The sequence below is a fragment of the Uranotaenia lowii genome, unplaced genomic scaffold, assembly GCF_029784155.1.
Source record: "Uranotaenia lowii strain MFRU-FL unplaced genomic scaffold, ASM2978415v1 HiC_scaffold_266, whole genome shotgun sequence".
NCBI classification, from domain to species: Eukaryota; Metazoa; Arthropoda; class Insecta; order Diptera; family Culicidae; genus Uranotaenia; species Uranotaenia lowii.
This window is the reverse complement of record NW_026598164.1, coordinates 33,834-50,000: the sequence shown is the minus strand read 5'-3', so window position 1 is coordinate 50,000 and position 16,167 is coordinate 33,834. Positions and strand designations below refer to the sequence as shown.

The following is a 16,167-nucleotide window of genomic DNA, read 5'->3' as shown; positions in this document are numbered from 1 at the left end:
TGGGCTGTCGGGTTTTTTCCAAAAATAAGTTCGATACAGTGGGCCAAATCTGGTCGAACAAGTTGGTTTATTTTTGATTAGGGTTGGGTTTTTTAAATGTATTTTTGCTCAAATCACACCATAACAAAAGTTCTAAAATCAACTGTAACACAACATTGCTGCTTTGGTAGAAATTTTCATGGATTATGATAGAAATCCATGAAAATTTCAAAACCACGCCACAAGGAGTTCGAGGGAAAGAAATGATCGACTACATTCCGAGCATACCTCGGAAGCGTAACACCTACTGCAGAGGTGTCTAAAACTTAATACATAAATACATAATACATAAACACATCATAATAAACTCAAAGCCAACGAATCTTGGCAAAAATATCTTTACGCCAACGAATTATGGCAAAGATTTAACTAAAACTAAAGACGAAACTCAACGCCAACATATCTTGGCAGATGATGTCGATCTATACCAGCAGACCTGGCAAAAATTTCCTCGAATCCTGAACCAAACGTCTGAAAAACTTTCACCCAAGCAGCAAAACAAGCATTTAAAATCATGTAGAGGATAATAGTTATCCGGCAAATGAGCCATCCTGCAAATGTACTAAAAGTGTCTAGAACAGTGCGCAGCCAATTTAGTACAAGCCCATCGAATGTTTTTATGCGTGTTGTTTTGCTTTCTTATTCGTATCAGTGGAATCCATAGAATCCGTAAAATCTGTTTTCAACTCTTAAATCAGCAGAAAAGTCGACTTTGTTAGGTACGGTACGGTTCGGTACGCGATTAAAAACTTGTCTTTTCCGTAAAACTAGCGCGATTGCCTCTTAAAATTTAATTTTTTAAAGCAATTCTAGTCGTTCGTAACATTGCTGGTTCAAAAAAGTTTGCGCATTTCAGCCGGAAGAACGGCTATTGAAGGACCATCAGCTGTGCCAAGACTCGAAGCGAAAAATCGAAACCAAAGTGAGAAAGAACTTTAACAAACATTGGTACGTATTTTGGCGAGGAATTGATTGATAAGGCTGCCGCTTAAAAATTGCAACGGAGCTGAAATAACAACTGGCCGAAATCCAAGAAAATGTAGAGACCAACACGTTGGTCCACAGAGAAGTTGACCGAAGAAATGGATGCTCTCAGGAATGAATGCTCGATTCACTGGAAACCACTGCAGGTAGTTTTGATTTTGCGTTTGTTTGAATTCAACATAAGCTTTTTTTTTAGCTAAACAAGGGTCTCGTTCCAAGCATGAGGTGGAAGTGGTCACTGGAAGCCCTGGAAGAGGCAACTGTCTACCACGATGATCAAATGTCGTATATGCGACGATTAATGAGCAACTGGAGGATCTCGAAACGGTAAAAGTCGGGCTGGACAAGGACAAACACACCCTAGAAACCGAAAATGCTGATTTGGCCAACGTGAACCAATCCCGACCGGAAAACGACCGACGTCGGAGCACGAATTTCTGAACGGCAGGTATGATTCGTTTGGTTTGTTTTGTTTTGAGTATTAGTTTTTACTTGAGTCTCGTTCCGTACATTATCAAATGTTCTTTCGTTATTTTATCTCGTTATTCTATCTTTCGATCAGGATAGAGATTGAGTATTTGTACGTACTGTTTCGGTTTTGTTTACGTTTACTATGCGTGCGCATTCGCATCTGGTTACCATTAACGTGTTCTTTCGTTCCACAGGTGAAACTGGCTGAAATGGAACGGGCTCAGGCTTCGGCTGCTATCAAGAGTGCAGTAAAATGTAAAGCCAGCTGCCGGAAGCACAATAACGTTTGGAGGAAGAAACTTGCCAGAAGTTAGCCCTCAGCTCGAAGCTTAGCCAGTTGGAAAGGAAAAAGTTCTTCACTCCAGAAGTACCTGGAAGAGGAGGCCCCAGCTGAAGGATTCAAATTGGAAGCGAAAGATCCTGGAGCTGTTTAAAAATGTCAAAAGTACCGAATGCGATATGCATTTTCAAGCATAGGTTGTATAGTTTAAAATTTCGAGCTCTGAATATTTTGTTGCTGTCAATTCAAATATGTGGTCATGGAAAGACGAAAGATACAAACAAGTTTTAGAAATCAAGATTCATACACACTTTTTGAAATCAAAGGAAACACAAAACCAATTTATTAATAACCTTCTAAAATGTGAAAAAGATTGAGTATAGATGTTTGTAAATTTATTTTGAAATTAAAACAAAATATTAAGATTAGGTTTTTTAACATTTTAGTAGGAATTTTTTCCGAAAACGACTTACCATTTGCGAAACTAATTTGTCAGATATAGTCTATCACCTCTAGTTTGTGTGATATAAGAAAAGGATTCTGAAAAACTTCATTATGCTACAGTTCATTTTGCCTACAGATATTTTAATTCAATTCAGAAAATAGAATAAATTCTACAGTTTTGAAAAAAAAAAAACGAAAGATATCATTACAGGTATATCTGTCATAACTAATGGAAGCAAAAAAAAGATTTATTTGAATGAACAAATTCGCCCGCAAAACATCTAAAACTTAAAATTTGTTGATATTGCCATATTTTAAGGATAGGAAAAGTTAAACAACATAAGAAAACTTCATTAAACTTTTCTCGCAGAAGCCGAAAACTTGCAGTCTTTGGGAAAGTTGAAAACTGATTGAAAATATTTATTTCAAAATTTTTTGTAATGAATGTCTTACAGTTCGTATGGCTTTGCCGAGAAATGAGTATTTTTTTCCCGTTTTTTTTTATTTTAAGCAACAGTTAACACGTAATACTTTTCTGGTATGATTTGATGAATTTGAAAAAAAATGATCTATTTGAAATTCTAACAAGTTATACATAAACTATCTTTTAGCTTGCATCTTCATTTTTTTCTTAAATAGAAAATTATCTATTCGAAATTCTTACAAGTTACACATAATTATTATCACATAAATTAGAACTTTACTATTTATGGAACGATATCTGAGAGATAAAATGAAGTTCGTTTAAATATATTTATTTTATGTATGTTGGATATCCACCATGAGTGCACGGGTTCACCGCAGTTTCTGCCTAAGTATGTTCTCACATGCATTCTTAGACTATTATGTTTGACATAGGTGGACGCCGATTTGAAGTTTTATTTAAAGTCAATGTTAAATCGCAATTATTTAGATCAACAAGAAACTTGGTATTTTTCATCTAGGTTTTCATTTCAATAAATAAAAAGAAAAACAAAAAAAAATTGTTCAGAAGTTTTATTGTTTTTTTTTTATTCGAATTTTATAGTCACAGTTGTGATAGTAACTTCATTAGACAGAACTCAGGTGGGTGCCCTTTCCAGATATTCATTATAATTTTTCTTTTTTACAACGCCCGTGGCATAACCATCTGGAAGAATTTTCGTATTCATATCCAAATTCATAATGTTGATAATATTTTTACAACTTCATAGCCGAAACCGTTCCAAAATTGTGGGGGCATTGCACGGGACTTTCCTTCGTCGTTATCCAGTTCCTAATTCAGCTTTGCATCAAACAATTTCCCAGCAACACCGCTTCCTGGTTGTCGAAGTTGATGACTATTTTACCACCGAAAAAATGTAGAAATGATTGCAAGTGGAAAGAGTCGCTAGCTTTTTTGGAGTGGTAGAAAAATTGGACTATATCAGCACCTCTGACAGCGGACTCTCGAAACAACTCGTGATATAAGATGATTTTAGCCACTGAAGTTTTAAGGCAACTGGTCGGAAGATTGTCTATAATTGTTACTATCATTGCTGCTACATAGGTCAACCTGTAGAATAGGTAAAGCAAATTAAAAAATAAATTTAAAACTTTTTGTGCAATTATATTATTTTGGCAATTTTATATGTTGTAACTGATATGATATCGTAAATTCAAAAACACATTTTGGTTTCATGTAAAGATAATAAGAGCTTGGTCCTAGCAGTGGCTAAGTTGCCGGTTTAAGTTAGTTATTTTAGTATACTTTACTCAAGCAATTTTATTTTGAACAACAAATTAAAATCTTACTGACAAATTAATTTGTGAATAAGGATGTATTTTGCTGCTTAGAAACAAATAAATATAATCAATGGAATTAATAGCTATAGGGGGAAGTCGTCTATGACCGGACACCTCCTATGGCCGGACAACATTGATTTTTCGAAAACGCAATATCCTAATAATGTTTTAACACCATGAAAATAAAATAAATAGTAGCCTGATATCGTGTTAGAAGTATGGTAATCCAATCTGAAAAGGTAAACCAATTATAGGCATCTAAAGCTTTCGCCTAGTAGTTCGGCGAGGATCGCCCAAACTTTTCATTTATATTGTGATCTGTTTTAACGGCTTGTCAAATGTGAATTGCACGTAAACGTCATCGTTGGTTGGTTATCTTTCGACTTCAGTAAATGTAAGATAACAAAACGTAAGTTCAAACAAAATATTAGGAAAATAAAAAAAAATGCGATTTCTCTATGACCGGACAGCATATTGTTCTCTATGACCGGACAAGAAAATATTCAAAATCATAGATGATTTCAACTTGAAACTTTCATTTTTTCATCTCTATAGCTCCCTCAAATGGTTAACTGAAGATATGGATTCAATAACCAAACTATTTTGATCCTCTGTAAAATTTAAATTTTGTTGTCCGGTCATAGACAATTTTACTCTGGTTTTTTCGAAACAAATGTTAAATTCTGGTTTGTCAAAAAAACTTTTATGAATGGCTTCATAGAATGTTCAGTATTGGAAAACACGTACTCACAAGACCTAAGCAAGTGATTTCAGTCATTTTGCTACGTTTTTGTGCCATTGGTGACAACTTTGGTGATGAAATTTGTAGTGTCCGGCCATAGACAACACTTTTGGAAATGAGTGAAAACTAACATAAAATGATTTCTCTTACCACATGAATATGTTGTAAATTAATTTTTTTCTAATACTGTCTAGTGATCATAATATTGATACTCTTCAAATCAGTAGAGGAACCAATATTTACAAAAAAATATTTTTGAAGTTATTGCTTAAATACCTTAAGTGTCCGGTAGTAGACAACTTCCCCCTAGTTCTATGAACGACACTAGTTGTCTACCTTACATAGCATAGTCTGACTGGCTTTAATAATTTCAATGTGTCACACACTCACAAGTTTTAAGCGAAAAACATGATAAAGATAACCGTCTAAGGAAAAAGTTTATTAAATAAAAAAAACCACCATTTGCCAAAATGTTTCCAATGATTTGACATTAGGGTATACCACTAACGAGGTCATATTTAACAGAGAAAAAAAACCTAATTGATACAAGTAATAACTGGATCATTCTACTTTATTCCATAAAATATATCACTTCTATCTCAGAAAATTTTTACATTGGGGGAACCATAGCTATTGGTAAAAGTGCCATCGTGCCGGATAACTTCAGCATCTTCGCCTGAATTCAAATAATCTGTGGTATTTTAGCAAAGCGTTTCGCTTCCTTCTCTTACTAACTCAAAGTTAGGAAAAATACCCCAGACAGATAAAAACTTTATCAGTAAAATGCCTCGATAAAACCATTTGTAAACAAAATAAAATAAATAAATGGTACTTAGTCCATTGGTTCTTGAACTAACCTCGGATAACAGAGAAAGTGAACGCTCACAGATAGGGCATGGTTCTCTAGATGTCTATTTTACAGCTTGTCGTAGAGTTTTCTGCTCCACGGAACAGTACCGTGAATATATCGCTCCGTTTTTTATCTGTTTTATTTCACCCAGACGAAACGAGTCCACTAGTATTTCGTTTTCCACGATTCTTACAAATAATCCGACTGGATTTGACAATCTTTACAGATGCCAAAACATTTTCGATCTTAGAAGTCTAGTGTTGATATAGGTTTCTATCTGGGGAGCCATACCCACCAACAAATTGCTATCCTGAAATGTTGGCATGTTTTGGTTGAACGACTTCTAGATAAACATGTATACATTGGCATATTTCACAGGACCTCAGACTGGGGGCTTTTTTTTGGTTCCCGGATTGGATATTTTCGTTCTAGATGAACTTCTCTGCCATCAGCAGATGGAAGTCTTCCTAATCAATCCAGCTTCAGGGTCTTTCACAGTAACTATGATGAGTAACTTGCCGAACTTTCATTACCGTGCCGTGGCTCTTGGCGTTGCGCTTCTTCCCGCTAACTACGGCTGGAATTGGAAAAATGATCTTTTCAACCTTATTCACGGGTCGTTTTCCGGTTAGTTGTACCTGAGGAAATATATGAAAAAAAAAAATTAATGGTTTGCGTACTCTATTATTCCTGGATTGAATACAGGAGTTTTCTATAGTTGCAAAATTTCTAGCTTCTAATAAAATATTACCTCACTAAAATTTCAGATTTAGGATTCCAGACATTTGCCACTGTTTCAGTTGACCAGCTCAGGTGAGCATAAATCGGAGCTGCGATACACTGCAAATCTTTGCTTGGCGCTGATTTGTTTTGTGTGCTGTTTTCAATTCCCGACACTTTTGCCGAGCGGAGAACTTTGGCTCGTTTGAACTCCCGGATCACTGTCATCGAAGAAAAGTCATACGGTTTTGGAACCGAATCCGATTCCGACTCGGAACTGGTCCCGGACAGAGCATTCTTGGTAGTTTCGAACCTGTGGCGCATTTGCCACTCTCCATCATCTTCGTCCTCTTCCTCAACCTTTTGTTTCTACTCTGCTTGCAGGATCTTACCGGAAGCGAAATCGATCGGGCCACTAAAACCGTTTGGGGCATTTTCGCCGGTTCCTATTAGCTGGCTCCAGCTTCTTCGGGAAGAACCCGCCTCCTCCATTCCCACCTCTCGTCAGCCCAAACGCCGTAGATTTGCTGGTTCTTTTGTTTTCTTTTTCGGCCACTGTCGAACTGTTTCTCAGCCGACGCCTTAAAAAAACGGATTTTCATTCAGCTAATTGCACTCAAACCTGAACTATTGAACTGACACTGGTGACGACGAAAACGCGACGAACTTTCAAATGCCGTATTTTTAATATATTCGCTCACAGAACATAACGATTAAGTTTTCAAATATAAAAATTAAAATTGTAATTCTGATACAAGAGACAAACAATAATGGCGTAGCTGTCATGCAGGATGGGCAAAGTACTAAAAATGTACACGCTCGCTCGACTTTACCCGGATTCAGCTTGTTTGCAGGATGGCACAGGATGAATTAACCCACAAATCCACACCATCCTGCAAGCGTTTTTAGATTATTTAGTACTGAACGTTGCCATCCTGCAAGTGTTTTTAGTACTGACATGCCATCCTGCAAAATGCACGCAGCCGTTCTTTAAAACGTCAGAAAAATGTTTTGATTTCGATTTCTTTTACTGTCGATTTCGTAATATTGGCTTTGGTCAATTTGCATCCGGAAAATTAATTTCCAGGTGAGAATTAAACTTTAATCTATAATACTCTTTTCCGGAAACTAATATATTTGAATTTTCTTGCAGACATTTTCCTGTTCGAATTTTGAAACAGATAGGCATACCTTTGTAAATATAGACCGCACGGCGATGCAAAACATCACCGAGGCCTGCTACCGAATGCGATCCGGTTGCATGAATGATAAGATTCATGCCAGGAGTGGCAGTGTTGAAAAAGGAACTACCGCGAATCAAGATTGCTTTCCCGAATTACTCGATTTCCGGTCGATCCATCCAAAACGATGTTATTGGTGAAGCTGCGAAAGTACTATACTTATTTGGACGTCCGGTTGACGTTTAATTTCAGGTAAAATTTAAAACATTTATACCTAATTCATTAGCTTAAAATTCCTGATGCAAGAGCTAGAAAACTGTCTTCGGAAAGGGAGCGCCATTCCTAAATAATGGTCATTAAAATAAACTCGAACAAAATACAAACAAATTAAAATATATTTTAAAATCATTTGGAATGCTTCACTTGAATCTAAGTTTTTTGTCACTTGAACCCCCCAATTAAAATCAAGCATCAAGTCTGTAATCAGTGAACCCGAATAGAATTAATGTAAACTTAATTTTTAGGATCCCAAAACAAACCATTCGAAAGCAGAGTCTGGTCGACAGGTGCTTTGCTGCTTATCTCCCAAATTGATGGCGAAATACGGATCGATTATTTGCAATACCTGAGAAACACAAACAACTGTTCAGAATTCGAATAACGACAAATAGAAGCGATGATCTACTACAATGTGGTGCATGGAGATTCTATCATACTGAACGCATTCAGGAAGCTACCCTCGAACCGTTATCTTGGCTGTTTCATTGCAGGATAATCTTCTTGGAAATAGCCAATCGTTATTGCGCTTCATCTGAGGCATGATACTGAGCGTGGCCCATTGCCATATGCCATTCCTTTAGAGGGTTTACATGGATCAAGATAGGCATATGCAGGAAAAGTATAATGAAGCACCAGGAGACTTCAAGTTTGCTCTCCTGGCCAACAAATGCTTCGGCTGGTTTTGAAATAGTTGGAAAAAGAAAAGATCGAAAGTTCTAGTCCTGTGCGGATGAAGACCAGCCTTGTAGGCTTCCGTATAGTCAACATAGCCAGAAACACTAGTTCATCGGTGAACTGAAAAAACACAAATTTTTAATTTGAACATAGGAATCAGAAGCAGCTCAAACCGTTTTAAGTTCGGGTATCGCCAGATCTTTAGCAAAAAACTACACACAGTCTGCAGGAAAACGGAATTCAACCGAACAATGAATACCAATACAGTCAAATGGGTCTGGTTCAATTAGTTTGCTTCGTTCGGAATCCGTGGATTGCCTGCAACATATACGAAGGTTATCTGGCCACTGGTTTACTGAACAATTGAGCGAATATAGAACAATTGAGCAACCGTTTAGGAATTATTTTCGTCAAGTTATGTCGTGAGACGGAATACTATGTAAATAAAAAAAATAATATGAGCAACCGCTGGATGCCGTCATTGAAGCAGAGGTGTTGCTGAAGGAAATGAAATGTCTCACTCCGTGTGGTGGTGTGGTTGACACCGTTTGGTCGCATTCCTCGTCGATTGAGTCCCAACTGGGTATAATGTAGATCTTGAGAATTACGCTGTTCAGCCGGCATCTTCACTGGAAACACAAAGATCATCGGAGCCGCTTTTGGAACGGCCAATAGAACTTCAAGATATTGCATTCATGTGTACAATCGCAGATTATAACCTGGTGCTTGGTTCGTTCCTGCGAAGCCAGCTAATGAATACCGATTTGCTTCGGTCTCTCGGATGAAAAAATAAAAGGAACCCAGATCAGAAAAGCCCGATTTGCATTTGCGAGTCTCCGGAACATCTGGCGCTCACGTCAGATATTTCTACGAACGAGAATTCGAATCTTTAACTCAAACGTGAAATCCATCTTGCGAAACTTGGTGCACATAAGCGGTAACGACGCTAAAGTGTTTGTAAACCTGTTGAGATAGCAGAATTGGGGCAGGGACAGGAACAACCAGAATCCAAAAGGCTTTCAGACTAATATAAAAGTACGTCTTTATTAAGCGGAGTTCTGGTACTAAGTGATATGTTTTTCATTATAAACAAGGTTCGCTACTAAGCACTGTTGCTATGGGAAAACTAGAATTGTTGAAAGGATATCATGGATTGCTACATCTTCAACACCCCCTCTCGTTCATGTAGGCCGACATCCGTTTCGGGTTCAAAACGGAATTCCAGCAGCTTGGTTGAGACATCAGCAAGTTGGTCTTGTTTCTCGAAACCTTCTATCTTCACCAATTCTGAGGCCTCATGATCGCACGCAAAATGATATCCGGTGGACCGCTTAACAGCATACAACGATCGGTCCAAACGCCACACTTGACGGGATTTTGACTGTCGGGAACCTCCATGTAAACCGTCTCTTTCAACATTCCTTGAAGTCACTCCATCAACAAAAACCACATGGATAGCTGCTAACCGTGCTCCGACGGGGTGGGTTTCTTCGAACTCCTGCCTAAGTTGTTGTAGATAGTATTTCGCTGCTATTCGAGCCTCGTAGTGCAACGGTCGACCAGGGTCATCTCCATTAAGGCGAAACATCCATTCCGGACTCAAGAGCTTCATACCATCGGGGCACATTGTGAGGTTCCAAGAGTAATTCTTTTCGAATGAACTAGTTTCGCTCCTCACATCTTTCACTGGCATCGTACGATTCGGTACCAAGGTCGGAAAAACTTTCTGGAACATCAAAAGAAAGAGGACCAGCAGAAACTGCACCAAAATTAACGGAATAAACCAGGACTTACCTGGGAGCGAGCGCTCCCTACCGCTACGCCTCACCGACGCTTGCTTTAAGGGCTCGTGGTGTTCTAGATGCGGCGGGAGCGCGGATGGCTCTCCGTTGCTTCTAACATCAGATGCACATTCATTCGCCTCAGGGAATTCTTCGGAACCAGTAAGCGAATTGGACAATTCACTATCAACCATCAATGGCGAATCTTGAACTTGGGTGACTTGTTTCGAACCATCAGTTTCGTCCCCCTCTGGTTCGATAGGTAGGGTGGCCATCATGCACTCTCTTCTGACTCGGTTACCATCTGAATTTATCTTGATTCGCAGTTCATAAAGATTACCTTTCAGATATGCGACCGCAACTGTCATTCCATCCTTCTTCAACGTCGCTTTGGTGCCAGAGAACAGCACGAAAATTCCTGCCTTTGCCAGCTTCTTGACCGACATCAGATTATCCCTGAGATCCGAAATGTACAGCACATCTTTCATATTGACGAGCACTTTGGTGTTGCTGCTTCCAATTATCGTCCCGGTTTGAGTTGCTTCAAGGGTCTGTCCATCTTTCGCCACCTCTATGATAATCGGTTTGCTCAATTTGGATAACGACGCAAAAACCGATCTATCATTCACTAGATGCTCACTGGATCCAGAGTCGAGCTTGAAACACAGCATTTTCTCGCGTTTACTTTGCTCCGAAAATTGATCTGCCATGAAGCACACAGATTTGCTCCCTGATGCTACGTTAGCCTCACCATCCAGTTTGACACGGCAATCGACCCTCTTGTGTCCCTTCTTGCCGCATCGATTGCATCTTCCGTTGAACCTCTTCGTGACTTTCTTAGGAAAACCAGCCCCAAGAAACGCTGCTGATTGCTCTTGATCTTGCACAACCCTATGACGATCCAGCTGCTTCATCTCCTCGCTTAGCAAACGTTGCTTTACGAGTTCCAGGCTCAGTTCATCGTCATCCAGGTTCTCCAAGGCTGTGATCAAGGGGTCGTATGATTCCGGCAGGGTGCCGAAAAGAATCACCACAACATCTGCTTCTGACAAATTCGTTCCTGCCAAACGTAGCTGCCGAACAAGGTCTTCAAATTTCACTAGATGGGACCGCATGGATTCACCTTCGTTCATTTTTACACGACCAAGTTGCTTCCGAAAAAGATTCTGCGAGGCAAGACTTTTCTTGGCAAACGAATTTTCGAGAGCACACCACATCAGTTTTGCTGTTGCCTTGTCACGAACTATTTCCAGGCATTCGTCTCCGAGGAAACTAATCAACGTTGACTTTGCTTTCCTGTCCGCTTCACGAAATTTCGTCCTTTCTGCTGCCACTTCCGGTGGATCCTGCGCCAACGTGTGGGCCAACCCCAATCGGTCCAGATGCATCTTGACCCGGAAGCTCCAATTGTGGAATCCATTTCCACCACAGAATAACGGTATGCCGTGTAAAACTGCTTCTCTTCCTGAAGAGCCCATAACCTGTTGAGATAGCAGAATTGGGGCAGGGACAGGAACAACCAGAATCCAAAAGGCTTTCAGACTAATATAAAAGTACGTCTTTATTAAGGGGAGTTCTGGTACTAAGTGATATGTTTTTCATTATAAACAAGGTTCGCTACTAAGCACTGTTGCTATGGGAAAACTAGAATTGTTGAAAGGATATCATGGATTGCTACATCTTCAACAAAACCGCTGCCTGCGGAATCTCATCCGCGCTTGGTGGCCTGGCAACTGGATCTCAAATGAGAGACTACGTAGCTGTTATCATCAAAGGGCGTTAGAAATCGAGATTTAGGAACGTAAGTGGAGATAGATTGGGCACACGCTGCGAAAAGATGAGAACGAGATTTGCAGAGAGGCGCTTGAATGGAATCCAGAAGGGCATCGAAGAAGAAGCAGACCCGGAAACTCGTGGCGGCGAAGCATAGCCGCCGAAATACGAACTGTCGACGAGAGTCTCTTGACTGGGCCACTTTTACCACGGCCCTATGCACCCGAGGATCGGCGCGAGATCATTAAGTAAGTCTGCACATAAAATATGAACCATAATAGAGAAAAAAGCAGCAGTCTAAACACTGCCGTTACCGGTTATATTTTCGAAAATCATGATATAAGATTTAAATATTTAAAGCCGTCGAAAAGCAAAGCTGTGAATTAGTTGCCTTTTTCCGGGGGATAATTTTTTTTTTCAAACGTTGATAATTTCTTGTAAGTATTGTGAATTTGGACAATAGAATATTCTGAACCAATCCCGAACATCAACGGGTGCACCTAAAGGCGAAATTTCTCCACAACAATAAACCGGTTTACTGGGTGCTAACTATTTTGTTTTGTAAGTCATTCATGTTACAAAATTTGCTCAAAGAATTTCATGTTTGGTCGGTATTTAGACAAGTGATTATTTTGGAATGCGACTTAAATTGTATATAGTATAGAGTCATGGATCAAAGTGTTTTTCAAATACAAGTATTCCGTTTTAATCAAGCTTCAAATTTAATTTTAATTATTGAGCACTTAAATTATAAAATTGAAATCAATATCAGGAATAATCAGGAATTATCTTCCAAACCTAGAGCCTCTGCGTGTCATTTTGTTATATAAATTATTTGTCACAAATACTTTCTATAAACCACCGCACTCGATTTTTGAATTTATCTTCCATGAAACATAGATAATCTTTATATGAAAATCCAATTACAAAATCAATATAGGCCCACACATGCGGCTAATATGTCGATTTCGTTGAGTGCTAATATTTTCACATATTTTTTGCTATTCTGGATTCAAGTCGGAAAGTTGAATTTAAGACGACAACTTAGAAGATTGAAGTTGTTTTTGCGAATGGTTGAAAAAACTTAAGAGCTTATGACATTGGAGTATCTCAATTGCTGTGATTAGTTTCACCCGAGATCGGCCTACTCCAACACTCCTCCTCGATCGGTTGATTCTAATCCAGCGTCTATCGCCAACGTCTTGAGTCGTGTAGCCGAAAGGAGTTTCGTAAATAGATCGGCTAGCATGTATTCATTCGGGCAATAGACGATGTCGATCTCGATCTTTTTTTCTGCTTTAGGTCTCGAACGAAGTGATATTTTGTGGCGATGTGCTTCGTCCGATTGCTGAACTTTCCGGTATCCAGCATATTGAGACAACTCTGATTGTGCTCGTTGATTGTAACGTCTCCAATCTCACCCATGTCGGCCAACAAGCGGCTCAACCAGATTGCTTCCTGTGACGCCTCGGATAATGAATTCGGTCGCCGATGTGGATAAGGAAACGCACGTTTGCTTCATGCAGTTCCAGCTTATGATACCTCCGAAAAACTTGAAGACTTGGCCACTGTTGGATTTCCGGTCTTGCAATGTTCTCCGCCCGAACCGAGTCAGTCATATCCTATCAGTCCGGACCTATCTCCAGCTCTGCTCAACCGAAGACGATAGTGGTTGGTTCCTTTCAGGTAGCGGATTACCCTTTTGACCTCGTTCCAATCTCCTTGCGTGGGGCAAGGAAAGCAGCTTGAAATTCCATGCCCTTGCATCTTGTTTCAGAGCGTAGAGGCTCTTCCTCAGTCTGCACACCTTGTGTTCTACTGCTTCTGCGATGAAACCAGATGGTTGCCGCAAGTATATCTCCTCCTCAAGATCGCCGTGGAGAAAGGCGGTCTTGACGTCGTACTGCTTAACCACTATTTTCCGCTTTGCAGCAACGGCCAACAACGTGCGGTATGTCAATACTGATGTTATGAAATCGTTTGGTACATCTTTGTACCTGAAAATAATCACATTTTCGTAGATGACGGAAAGAATTAAAGAAACATAAGCTATCAAAGAACGAAAGAACATAAGCCGTAAATATCATGAATTTTTCGAAAAAGATACAACGGCTCACCGACAGGACTTGAACCTGCAATCTCCGCTTCAGTACAACGGCGCGTTAGCCAATTCCACCACGGTGAACGTGATGAAACCGGCGAACCCGAGCAATCGAGCTCTGCCGATCAACTGCTGGACCTTCTATCGAAAACACAATGTATATCCCGCATGTGATCTTTCCCGCTATTGATATCTCTTGTTTCTCTAACCCCACCCATCGACTCGGGATTTAAGCCGAGCGAGCACATGGTCGATTGCTTCGGGTTTGCCGCAACTTACAGTCAGATGTAGAAGCAAATCAGTGCTGCTCAAGGTTCCGAGCAGATCAGTTACACAGGGAGGTGTTGCTCTGTTGAAATCAATACTGGATCGAACAGCGACATGACCGTGCTCAGGACTCCCCTTTTCTTTGGTGGTTCTGCCTCTGTAGCCGCTGCGTTTGTGGGCACCGCAAAGAAAAACACGTCGTTCTGTGTGTCCCACATGATGCCGAGAACTCGCTCGTAATCCTCCACCTTGTCTTGGTTCAAATGGATTGACTCTCTGGAGCCACCACCCACTCCCAAACTTCGAAGAACAGCTGTAGAGTTAGACGTCCAGTTGGTGATCTCGAACCCACCTTTCGAGTGGATCCAACGTACTTCTCTGGTTCGCTCGATGGCTTCCTCTTCGGTGTCGAAACTGTCGTAGTAGTCGTCGCCATGACGGTGAACGATAGCTTGTGCTGCTGCTGGATAACGAGTGGAAAACTGCTGGGCATTCAGGTTCTTGACGTATTGCGCCGAGCATGGAGAACTAGCAGCGCCAAAGGTGGCGACGTCCATGACGAAAACGGTAGGATGATCGTCTTCCGGGAACCGGAAGAGAAACCTTTGCGCCTGCTTGTCTGCGTCTCTAATCCTGAGCTGATGGTACATCTCTTTGATGTCACCTCCCACGGCAACTCGTCGCTCTCGAAACTTGCTGATGACTGCCGGAAGTGATGCCAGTAGATCGGGGCCTTTGAGCAGGTAAGAATTGAGAGAAACACCCTGCGATTTGGCCGCCGCGTCCCACACCAAACGTACCTTATGCGGTTTCTTAGGATTCAGCATGACATTAAGAGGAAGATACCACACGGAAGAAGGATTGGTACTCTTCAGCTCTTCTGCCGTGGCCTTATGACAGTAGCCTTTGGTCAGGTAGTATTCAATCTGCTGGTTCACGTTCTGCTTCATATGCGGCTCTCTTTGAAAACGTCGTTCCAGGCTCTTCAGTCGGTTCAGCGCCATCGGATAGCTATCTGGAAAAACAGGCTCCTGCTTCCAAAGTAGCCCCGTTTCGAAGCGGTCTCCTACTCGGACAGTTGTCGATTCAAGGGTCTCGCGGGCCCTCCGGATTTCCTCCGATTCTAAGGGATTGCCTTGTGCTACATGAAGCTCTTCCTGAGCGTACTGCTCCGCCATCAGATCGTGAAGCTGACGATTGTTCAAGCTTTGAACAAGATGATGGTTCAAATAGTGATGCTGCTCAAGTCTCCAATCAGGACCGTAGATTGCCCAACCCAGCGCTGAACGTACGGCTATCGGTTCTCCCGGGGCACCAACCTTGGACTCCAGAGGGGCGAATAGATGTAGGTTGTCGAGGCCTATAAGAACTCTGGGAACTTCCATTTTGGTACTCGACAAAGGAACTCCGTCTAAGTGGTGATATTTATTTACGATGCTTCTGTAACAGGTCCTATGTAGAGGCAGCTTCAATTCTCCGACAGTGTGGGCAGACGACATCATAAACTTTCTACGAGAATCCACGGCAGATACCAGCAGGTCGATTTTTCTCGAACTATCTTCATTTCGCTTAACATTTCCTGTCCACACGATGACCAGGGGTTCCGGAGTTCCCTCGACGTCCAACGAATCTGCTAGAGAGCTCTCAACAAGTGTTGTTGAAGCTCCCTCGTCCAGGAACTCCAAAGTTTGAACTGCCTTCCCTCCATGATGCAAAGTAATCGGTATCATTCGGAAGATTACTGACCGATCAACACTATGATGTGGGTTGAACTGCTTCCTCGTTCCTGTGCAGCAGCGTGTGGTGATTTCCTTTG

At 40.8% G+C, this 16,167-nt stretch overlaps 1 protein-coding gene and 1 long non-coding RNA gene across 6 annotated transcripts in view; one reads left to right on the top strand and one right to left on the bottom strand.

Annotated features, from left to right (window-relative positions):
- The first annotated feature begins 8 nt into the window (after nucleotides 1-8).
- On the top strand, nucleotides 9-2,496 carry LOC129759766 (uncharacterized). Its single transcript, XR_008740229.1, has 3 exons — nucleotides 9-1,169; nucleotides 1,220-1,471; nucleotides 1,689-2,496. It is a non-coding gene; the product is annotated as an uncharacterized LOC129759766 (long non-coding RNA).
- Nucleotides 2,497-3,201: 705 nt separating this feature from the next.
- LOC129759762 (uncharacterized) overlaps nucleotides 3,202-16,167 on the bottom strand; it is a 37,751-nt gene continuing 24,785 nt past the window's right edge. For 4 of the 5 annotated variants that reach the window (XR_008740227.1, XM_055757282.1, XM_055757284.1 and 1 more), the window contains 3 exons: nucleotides 6,326-6,875; nucleotides 5,582-6,212; nucleotides 3,202-3,752 (listed from right to left, as the gene is read on the bottom strand). Coding sequence is in view for 1 of the 5 variants with exons in the window: in XM_055757285.1 (XP_055613260.1) it covers nucleotides 14,414-16,081 (1,668 nt within the window). In the remaining 4 variants the exon portion in view is untranslated. Of the gene's footprint in view, nucleotides 3,753-5,581; nucleotides 6,213-6,325; nucleotides 9,393-11,902; nucleotides 16,091-16,167 lie in introns of those variants that run through there. The other variant, XM_055757285.1, reaches the window with a different exon arrangement.